The 11,372-nt window shown below is 44.7% G+C and overlaps 1 protein-coding gene across 3 annotated transcripts in view; it reads left to right on the top strand.

The window, feature by feature from the left end:
• Window positions 1-354: 354 nt before the first annotated feature.
• HTR4 (5-hydroxytryptamine receptor 4) overlaps window positions 355-11,372 on the top strand; it is a 137,399-nt gene continuing 126,381 nt past the window's right edge. For all 3 annotated transcript variants that reach the window (XM_033926896.1, XM_033926897.1, XM_033926898.1), the window contains exon 1: window positions 355-730. In XM_033926896.1, the coding sequence (XP_033782787.1) occupies window positions 693-730 (38 nt within the window). In that variant the 5' untranslated portion in view covers window positions 355-692. The remainder of the gene's footprint in view (window positions 731-11,372) is intronic.

Below are 11,372 nucleotides of genomic sequence, written 5' to 3'. Positions count from 1 at the left end.
ACTAAAAATCATATTTTTCATATAGATGGGGGGGGTGTCAAAAAATGATGGGCCCCGGGTGCCACATACCCTAGGTACGCCACTGTTGTCAAGCCTCCCTCCTGCTTCTTTCCTTCTGCCAGTTTGCTGCAATCCCTTCCTTCTGCTATGAAAACGCCGCAGTCGCAAATCCTGCCTATTAGCCAGAGACTGGTGACTGTTTGACTTGAATCCTCCCTAAGAAGCCCCCAGGGAATTGCTCAGCGCCCCCCCCCCCCCACCCCTTCCCGGCTCTTCTGCTCTAGATGTGGGAGAAGAAAAGGGAAAAGGAAAGGGGAGGGAAGGTAAACAGAGGGACTGAGAGACACACGGAGAGGAAGAAGTGAGACTGCAGCCAGAGACTCCAGGGGCTGCTCATCTCTTCTCTGTCTTGGGGGGGGGGGGGGAGCTCTGAAGGTGGCTCAGCCCAGCCAGGGCAGCTTGCCACAGGCTCCCGGACTTTGCAGTTGGGCGATTTTTATTTTTCCACGGAGCAACAGCAAGGGAAGGACAACGCTAAACTTTCTTGCAAAAAGAAACCCAAGAATAGGATGTAAAAGCATTATAGCGCGGCTCTGGAATGAGCCATAGAAGAGAGAGAGAGGGCTTGCACCTGAGGCTGCTCTGGCCAGAGACCAGCGGAAGGATGGTGGCGACCCTGAGGTGGTTGTAACATGCATCAGACGTTGCCCAGACTTCTGGCACTGCAATGGTAAGTTCATGCCTTTTATCTTAGCTCAGCAATGGGGAGCCCCACATACAGTTTGGGGGATCCTCATGGAGTTGTCTTCTCTCGGGTCTGCTGGGTTGGATTGTTCTTTTTGACATTTGATATTAGCATATCATAAATCTTCATTTGTATCCTGCAATACTTTCCAGCTCCAAGCAGGTAATAAGATAAGAGAAGTGTACAATAACAGTGAATTACAATTCGGTCCAGCATCAAACCACTCAGGAAGCCATAAGATACAAATATTCTACAACCATGTTATAAAAGATTCATAGGTCAATATCCAAACAGCATGATAGCAAAAGTCCATTCATATCAATGCAATAACTTGCAATGCATTAAACACAGAGCCCAATATAATTCACAAAACAGCTCGATAGTCTTAGTGCTGTTGAACCAGAATAAATTTACTTGATCTTCTGAAAAACTGGTGTATGTGTGTGTGGAAGGGGGAGGAAAGCGGGAGAGAGAAGGGTCAGGAGCAGACCCTCAGCCACATACGTGATGTGTTGGGGAGGGCAGGATGGGGTGTGCTGCATTTCTAATAAGGTGTCAGGAAGACTTGCTTTTCTCAGCAGGATGTTTCTTGCATTTGATCTTTTGGAAAACTTTGGCAGGTAAAGATTAAAGTGTGTGTATGGGGGGAAGGGGGGAGACAGGTGCTCCCAAGCCTTCCTTTCTAGTTGTAACCGCCACTCTGCAGTTTACTTAAATTTTAAATTGGGGTATCTCAACTCTCATAATCACCTGTGACAAATCCATTTGGCTATCCTCTGTGAGTAGAGGATTTTGATATCGGTAGCTCTGTCTTTACTCCACAGTGACTCAAGGTGAATTGCATTCAGGTACGCCCCTGTCCCCAAAGGCAGCAGCATGGGATTTGAACCCACAACCCCAGGGTGCGGAGGCTGTAGCTCTAACCACAGGCCACTTCTCCCTACCCTTGTTTCCTGTTCCCTGTTCTAATCTTCACCTACAAACCTGCTTCTGGACCCTGAGCTAGTTCTGCTGTTTTTACAAGAAAGGTTTTAACCCAATGGCGAGGTAGCAATGAGTCAACTATAATCCTATAAAACGGTTAAAGAATTTAGTAATGTAATTAGTCAGCTCTTCCGATTGACAGGGCATCAGGACAACCATAAGCAAAGGAGCAGTTCCTACGACGTCTCTCTGGCAGCTTTTCACAGAGCTTTTCCCTGATGCTTTGAGAGTGGACGAAAGGTGACCCTGTAATGAAGGTGAGCTGAATTGAGAAAAGACTCTGATAGCTCAGCGGAGACCTGAGTTTGATGCCTGAGCTTGAATTCTACTCCTTTGATCTTGCTCAGGTTTGAGGATATTGCTGGAGGGGGTGGGGGGGGGGGAGCAGAGTTCACAATTGCTGGTAGCATGGAATCTTGCTACTTTGGGATTTCGGAATCTTGCTACTCCTTGGGATTCTGTTTGGAATGCTGCTACTCTTTGGTTTTTGGCCAGGTACAAGTGACCTGGATTGGCCTCCGTGAAGACGGATACTGGGCCAGATGGACCTTTGGTCTGACCCAGTAAGGCTAGTCTTATGTTCTTAAGGTCACAGTTTCTGTTAATGTTTTAATTAATAGAAAGAAAGTATGTTCTGTACTTGAAGAGCGTCACCATGACCCAGCTGCTACTCCCTAGTAACATAGACATGGGGCCATCCCAGAGGGTGTGAGAACAGTGCAGTCACACACGATGCCAGGGAGACGGAGGTGTCCTTGTCTCACCTGTGTTGGCTTTGGTGCAGTGGGCAGCCTGCTCAGGGGGTATCATCTTCGGGTTCAGGATGCTCCTGACTGGCCAGATTTGGGGAGCATCCATACCGTTTTCCAGAGTACGTTGAGAGGTCTATCTAGAGGTTCACTAGCTTGGCTTAATGGTGTACTGGGAAAATATTGGGATAAAAATCCTGGGTTACCTTATAGTTCATCTTTATTTGACAATGCAGCCTATAAGGTCATTTGTGCTATAAATTGGTATGAGAGGCAAATTATAAACAGAGATTCACACGAGGAGGCTTAGGTTCCAATTTAGTGTTAAAAACATACAGAGAAAAGATGGTTAACTTACTGAGATACAAAGGAGGGATTTGGGTCAACCGCTAACGAGACAATGATGTAAGGATACGGGAAGAGGGGAACAGAGCAAGGTCCCTTTTTAAGGACCCAGTCACCGAGGCGCAAAATCTACATATACCTCGTGTCAACAAGGCTGTTATAGGGGAGAACACCCTCCAGGGATTCAAGACAAAGTTAGACAAGTTCCTGCTGAACCAGAACGTACGCAGGTAGGGCTGATCTCAGTTAGGGCGCTCTTATGTTCTATGGTGGATAAAGGCCAAGTTTGGATCACTTCCAATTGAGTTGCAAATCTAAAAAGTGGTAAGAGTCCCCTGTCCCTCTCACTCCCCCCTCCCCCACATCTCAGGTGAGTATTTATCATAAAACAATAATTTGTGTATGTCTTTTCTGCAGAAAGAGCAGGGAAGATGAGGCAGAGGAAGGCCTTAGGATCCATATTTCGTAGAGAAGAAGAGGGTGATTATGTTGAGATTGGTTCCATTCATGGTGACTCTCTTCAAGTACAGAACATACTTTCTATCTATCAATTAGAACATAAGAATAGCCTTACTGGCCCAGTATCCCATCTTCACGGAGGCCAATCCAAGTCACAAAACCCGAAGAGTAGCAACATTCCATGCTACCGATCCAGGGCAAGCAGCGGCTTCTCCCATGTCTTTCTCAACAGTAGTTTATGGACTTTTCCTCCAGGAACTTGTCCAAACCTTTTTTAAAAGCAGCTACGTTAACCGTTCTCTTGTCATAGCTGATTTTACATCATATCCCTGCTCATGGCAGGTGCAGGATGAAAGAGCATCCAAAGTCAAGTTTGGATGTGGTGGCTCTTCTCTTGTGAGCTCACATGCTGGCAGATTCAGACTGACTGAAAAGGTAAAAAGGGAACTCCCTAGGCTTGGCACTTAACACAGCTCATTGAGTGCTGAAATTCGAAACTAGCAATATAAACCATGATATTCTTGTACTTCCAGACAAGTTGCGTAGCGAAACAGCAGCAGAATCGTGGTAATGGAGAGAGCAGTGTGCTCCTGCTCAGATGGGAGAGCTTGTTTTCAGCCTTCAGCAATGGCTGGGCAGTGCCATCACATTCAGGACTGGTATAGACAGAGATGAAAGGAAAACCAGAAATTGAACAGAAATTTGTTCTCACAGAATAATAATTCCCAGCGGGGGATGCAGTTAGAATCAGATCCTGCGCACTGAATGTGCTTAACTCAAATGTCCCGCAGAGGCAGCAGAGAAGATGCTGTCAGTGGCACACTGGTATTGGACTGGTTTTATTGAAATCCTAAGCCTGGAGGATCTCAGCAGGATACTGGTATTATATAAATACTGACTCTGGAGGCTCCCAGTGGGGTATTAGTATTTTAAAAATACATATACTAGAGGTTCTCAGTGGGATTCTGGCATTATTTTTTTTTTTTTTAAATAAAAACCCTGCTGAAACCGGAGGCTCCCAGTGAGATGCTGGTATTATAGCAACATCGACTGTTGCTATAATACCAGCAGACAAGTTCCTGGAGGAAAAGTCCATAGTCTGTTTTTGAGAAAGACATGGAGGAAGTCGCTGCTTGCCCTGGATTGGTAGAATGGAATCTTGCTACTCTCTGGGGATTCCACATGGAATGTTGCTACTCTCTGGGGATTCCACATGGAATGTTGCTACTCTCTGGGGATTCCACTTGGAATGTTGCTACTCTCTGGGGATTCCACATGGAATGTTGCTACTCCTTGGGTTTTGACCAGGTACTAGTGACCTGGATTGGCCACCGTGAGAATGGGCTACTGGACTTGATGGACCATTGGTCTGACCCAGTAAGGCTATTTTTATATTCTTATGACACTAGAGGCTCTCAGTGGTATTCTGGTATCATAGCAATACCCTGAAGGCATCTTGGAGATATAGTCTTCAACAGCAAAGAGAACTTTGTGTGTTGGCGGTTTATAAAATTCAGTGAGGCTTTAGCAGAAACTCCATGTGACTGTACATTGGACATTTGATTGAAAATTGGATTTTTTCATGCATTTTCCAACATACTTTTAAATGGAAGTCTAAATAAAACAAGAGAGAAATGCAGTCATTGGATACGTACAAGAAAGAGAATACAAATGGGTTCTGTTATTGACCCATCCAAACGAGACAATCCCCCATTCCCTCCTAAACAATTACCCCATTCTTCAAGACTTTTCTGCCTCTCTTTCCTGCTTTGTTTCAAACTCCTTTGCTCTACCTGCTTCTTGTTCAAGGTTTCCCATGAAGTTCCTTTTTAACATGGCCAGCTTTGCTTTCCACTCTTGCAACTTCTGATCCGTTCTCTTACCCTTCCCTTCCATGCAGATGAGGACGGAGATTGCAGGAATGGGGCAGGGGCAGGGACAGGAAAAGAAGTCGCGGGGACGGGAAAATGAGTTCTCGTGCGAACAGGGAAAAATTTGTCCCATGTCATTCACTAATTGACACACTGGAGTGCTCTGGACTATGACTTTGTGATTAGAACATGCTGTGGCTCTGGTCCTCGATGACACATTCGGAGTGATCCTTTTTAATCCTTTTTGAGTTTGTTCTGTTGACATTTCTTGCTCTCTGTGTATTTTCTTAGGTTGTAAAAGTACCATCTGCACCTGCATATCTTTTTAAAATTATCCCATGGAAAGTATTTATATATCAGCTATCTGAGCATTCATTCAAGATGGTTTACAATAAAACACACAATTAAAAGAAAGCGATGAAGTTCTCCGAGACAGGTGGGATTAGAAAGAACTGGATTTCTGTGTATATTTTATAAATTACAAACATAAATGCCAGTTCCACCCTCTCTGCTTATTTTCTATTCCTGAAAACACCCACACAGATATCTAATAAAAATTCACTGCAATGGGGAAATATAAAGTATTTTCCATGCGGCGGCAAATCACTCTGCAAACAATACTCCAATGTGTGCCAACAAAATGGTGCATGCTAACGCCCATGACGTTCACAGGGCCCCAGTCCCAAACCCTAGAGAATGGGTCCATCAAAATCATAGTAAAATCAGAGATTCTGTCTGTGTGGGTAAAAGGGTGCCAGCTTTCCCGTTCTGCCCCCTTGGTTTTAATGCTCAAATCTCAAGCTTTCCTAAAACGCATCTTGAATCCACCGGAAGCCACATTTGAAACCATTTGCAAAGTTGACCTTTCCTGGGACTGCAGTGAGATTCGTTGGGGCAGGATATGGCTTGAGTTCCTGCAGGTAAACACAGGTGGGATTCACAGACAAGAGTAGCTGCTTCTGATCTGAAACCAGGGTTAACAGAACTTTAGCTTAGCAGATCGGCTCTTGGGGCATTAGTAATGTGGTATGAAGGAGGCTCAGGGGAGATATGATAGAGACCTTCAAGGTCATGAGGGGCATAGAGAGGGTGGATAGGGACAGATTCTTCAGACTGAAGGGGACAACAGGTACGAGGGGGCATTTGGAGAAACTGAAGGGAGATAGGTTCAAGACAAACGCAAGGAAGTTTTTCTTCACCCAAAGGGTCGTGGATACTTGGAATGCGCTACCGGAGGAAGTGATCAGGCAGAGTACGGTACAAACAGGGATTGGACAGGGATTCAAACAGGGATTGGACGGATTCCTGAGGGATAAAGGGATCGTGGGATACTGAGAGAGGTGCTGGGATGTAACACATCCCAGAAAGCTAACAAGGTAATAAGTATAGAAACCCAACCAGGTCGTGCATGTGCAAGACCGGAGGGTTAGGACTTCGATGGGAAGATAGGACTTTAATGAGAAACCAAGGTGGCAAGGGAGCCCCTTCTGGTGATTCAGACAGGCCGTGACCTGTTTGGGCCGCCGCGGGAGCGGACTGCTGGGCAGGATGGACCTGTGGTCTGACCCGGCGGAGGCACTGCTTATGTTCTTATGTTATGTTCTAAGTTCTAGCTCGTAGCAAACTTCTAGAAGGATGTTGAAAACTTGCCTATTTGATACATTTTGTTAACCGCATATAACAGAGAGGTATTATGGTATATAAATGACTTATGTTATATTAGGTTAGTGTTATTTAACCAATATATAATCTACTAGAAAGGTGGTAACATTGTAAATGACAGCAGATTAAAGACCTCAACAGTCCATCCAGTCTACTCAATAGTTTATTACATTACATTACATTAGTGATTTCTATTCCGCTTGTACCTTGCGGTTCAAAGCGGATTACATAAGAAGAAGCTGGACATTTCCAGGAGGGTACATGACATTTAGGGTAAGACATAGTAACAGAATGAGTATAGTCTTAGTAACATTGGATGAAAGTAGTTATATTACATTACATATCAAATCTTTTCCAGGCGTTGGTAGGTAATATGATTTTTTTTTTTTTTTTTTTGGTTGGTTGAGGGTATGGTGCCAGGGAGTGGGTAAACCTGGTCGGTGTACGTGGAAGAGGAGAGTGATTAGGTGTTTTGAATATGCTTTTTGAAAAGTAGTGTTTATGCATTATAAATTAATGACTAAATGTAAATTGTCTTTTTTCCTTTGATATTTCTGGGGCATAGACTGTAGAAATTCACCCTGGATTGTCCAGTAGAGTAGTAAGGGTAGGAGATGCTCAGGCACTCCACTCTCCATGCCCCCCTCCCGCTCCTTTCCACCCCCCATTCCAGACTTGCTCTCTCCCTCCCCCCATACCTCTTAATCTTCGCCAGTGCGAGTGGTTTCTCCAAGCATGTTCCTCGCGTCGGTGTTGAATTCCTTCCGATGTCACTTCCTGGCCCTGTGACCCGGAAGCGATTTGTAGGGGAACCAGGCTGGCATGAGCAACAGGCAGGCGATGCTCACGCTAGTGTGAAGATAACACGTAAGTATGGGGTGGGGGAGGGATGGCACGAGGGTAGCATGGTGTGGGGGGGCGGAGAGGTGCCAGCGCCCCCACCAACTTGGTGCCTGGGCGGTCCGCACCCCCGTACTGCGCCACTGGGACTATCCTTAGGTTCCAACTACTGGAGTTGCCATCAAACTCACTCCAGCCTATCCAAACCATCTCGTCCTTTGCTGGATACAGACCGCAAAAGTCTGCTCAAATTACTGGAATTCCCATCGAAGCCCTCCCCAGCCTATCCTAAACCAAACTGCCATATTTGGGGCACAGACCATGCAAGTCTGCCCAGAACCGCAAATTATATTGATTGCAAGAAAGCAGCTCAGTCATTCATTAAATCAATATTCTCTCAACCTGTTCACAGCATGTGAAATGTATAAAAATGTGATGTCTCCGTGTCCGATTTGCTGCGTGAGTGCATGCTGTCTACTCGCTAAAAGTGTTCTCAGCTCTTTGGAGCCTTGTACTCTCGCTGGCATTGTTGTGATATTGAATCAATATGCAAAAAAAACAACAACCCCCCAAACAAACCCTGACCGCTGCTGGCTGAATATTGACTGGTAAATACATAGCGTAGGCCATGCACCTTCCTCTGTGGGTCCCATTCAGAGCCTTAAGCAGATTCAAAAGCCAAATCGTATCATCTTTTTGGAAAACAAGGCAGGAGTGTGCAGGCAGATAATGACATAAATTGAGAAATTTGTTCTGGTTTTCTGTTTGTATTGTTCTGGTTCATGTGGTTATATTGTGTATTATATAATGCAGATGCCATTACGCGATGAAACGTAACAGTGGACAACATTAATGGAAGGACTTTAAATCTGACCTTGTAAGAGACCGGAGGTCACAAATGGCTGCTTTGCGGTATTGAGTGACATGTTTTCTCATTTTCAGCCTAGGTAGATGACGGCAGATAAAGACCCAAATGGTCCATCCAGTCTGCCCAACCCTACCCACTCTTTAAATTACTGATTTCATTTAAATGTTCCTTCTTCTTAGCTATTGCTAAGCCAGAACCTAAAGCTCTGCTCAGTTCTAAGCTTAGCTTCCATCTACTAAAGTCTCCATCTAAACCCTCCCCAGCCCATCCTCAACCAAACGGCCATAGTTCATTTTGTACGAGTTGCAATAATCCCGTTCTGTTACTGGGATATAAAGTTCTGCACTCAGATCGTCTCTCATGAAATATCAGAGGGGGCTGGCTTAACTATTAGGCAACACAAGGTGACTGCCTAGGGCGCTAGGACAGCAACTTCGCTTGGGAGGCACAGAGCAGCCATTTCACCCTCCTTCTCATGGACAATTAGCCATTTTTACAAGACTATTCTCAGTGGTGCTGTTGGACAGTCAGAATTGCGGAGGTTTTGTACATTAAAATGAGAGGGAGAGGAGGCAAAAAGCCTGACTATGAATTGTTTCGCTAGGGTGTTAACGACCGTGCTATAGCAATATGCATTTGGGGGTCCTTTTATTAAAGTGCGCTAAATTGGTTAACTCGCCTTAATAAAAGAACCCTTGATATGTTGTAGTGCATGAAGAACTGGTTTGACACATGTCGGTCTGCAAATTAGTGCATGTACAGTCAATATGCACATCTTTAAATGTTACAACATGCACGTCAAGGAGAAATACCTGAGTGCCTGAATAAATTCATGTAAACTGTTCTGAGCTCCCTCGGGAGAGTGTGGAGCAGTGGTTCAAGCTAGAGCCTCAGCACCCTGAGGTTATGGGTTCAAATCCCATGCTGCTCCCTGGGCAATTCACTTAATTGCCCCAGGTACATTCGATAGTTTGTGAGCCTGCTGGAACAGACAGGGAAAACCGTTCTGAGCTCCCCTGGGAGAACAGGCTAGAAAATTAAATAAAAATTTAAATTAATTAACCCCTCTTTTACAAAACCATAGCATGGTTTTTAGCACCGGCCACGGTGGTAACAGCTCCGACAGTGCACTGTGTGGGTTTCTGTCTTCAGGAACTGTTTGGGTGTCACTGGAATATTTTGACAGGTCCTTTTTTTTTTTTGCCTTTGAAGAAGACTCTAGATCAGACATGGGCAACTCCAGTCGTCGAGGGCCGGAATCCAGTCGGGTTTTCAGGATTTCCCCAATGAATCTGCATGAGATCTATTTGCATGCACTGCTTTCAATGCATATTCATTGGGAAAATCCTGAAAACCCGACTGGATTCTGGCCCTCGAGGCCTGGAGTTGCTGCTCTAGATGGACTTTGTAGAGGAACACAAGAGAGAAATTTGAAATGTGTTTGTTCCCCTTGTGTGGAGTTTGGCAAGACGAGAGAGATTGTCTTCGATTCCTCTCGGCTAAGGATTTTCTTTAATTCTAAAAGCTTATCTGGAGCAGCAGAAGTTGGTCGGGGGGGAGGGGGGGGGGGCTGTCTGCTGCTTGTTTCTACTGTTGCAATTCAATAACATCACATTGGATAAAAGTGGCTCATAAAATTGTTTAATAATATTAGTGATAACCACATTTGGGTTTGGAGGATGGACTCGTTCATGGCTGTGATTGGTCGTAATTATGTATTTATGTCGTTATCTGCCCTGATCGGATCCTCTGCAAGATGGGATAAACATTTGATAAATTACATTAAATGTCAGATATGTTTTAAATAAGATGATTAATATTTGATACATAAATCCACTGAAAATGAATGCAATTATAAGACCCAGACATTTGGGTGACATCACAAGAGATTGCAAATGAACTTCTCTCAAAGGAAGAGCTGAAACGGTGCAACATCACTGTACACTCGACATGTTATAAATAATTTTACATTTTCTAACTTTCCTGTCCCAAGATTTGTTATGTTTGTTCTTATATCTTGCCAAATCCTCATTAATTAGAGCTCTTGGCAGGTTACAAGCAGCATATTAGAAACATAGAAACCTGATGGCAGATAAAGGCCAAATGGCCCATCCGCAGCATTCATTATCTCCTCCTCTCCCTATTGGCTAAGGCTCTTAACATTTGCATCTCCTCTTCCTATTGGCTAAGGCTCTTTACACTTGCATTGTGATGTCATAGAACTTTCTGATTATAGAAACATGATGGCAGATAAAGGCCAAATGGCCCATCCGCAGCATCCACTATCTCCTCCTCTCCCTATTGGCTAAGGCTCTTAACGTTTGCGTTGCGAGGTCATAGAACTTTATGGTTACAGAAACATTGTAACATGATGGCCTTTGTTCAATGTATTAGGATCCAAGGATTGAATATAATGCGAGACCTGGAGATAAAAGAGCCTGTAAGTCTCCTACAAGTTGCAGATCCTGAAACGATGTCACAGTCCCACGTTCAGACACCAGGTCTCACATGTATCAAAGACCCTTCTCCTGCCACCTCTTTAAATAAAGCTTAAATGCGTCACGGCCAAGATCTTGATTGCACAGCCACTGCCAACGCTGTCTCCAATGGTTGTCTTTGAGTAGGAAAGACCTTGTAAGGCTTCCCAGCATGTAAGTAATATAGTTAGTGCGTTGGAGACATTAACTGCTGCTCAAGAGTTACAGGAGTATAAAATCGAGTGTCTTTTATCACTACGCAGGCGATGCTGTACTTCCGTAGATCAGGGAGAGCCAAACCTCCCCCCGTCCCACAGGCAAGAACAAGTGCGTGAGCTGTTCATGGGAGCAGTAGATGCAGGATGAGTAATT

This window comes from Geotrypetes seraphini, chromosome 18 (genome assembly GCF_902459505.1).
Source record: "Geotrypetes seraphini chromosome 18, aGeoSer1.1, whole genome shotgun sequence".
Classification (NCBI taxonomy): domain Eukaryota; kingdom Metazoa; phylum Chordata; class Amphibia; order Gymnophiona; family Dermophiidae; genus Geotrypetes; species Geotrypetes seraphini.
This window is presented reverse-complemented; position numbering and strand designations above follow the sequence as displayed.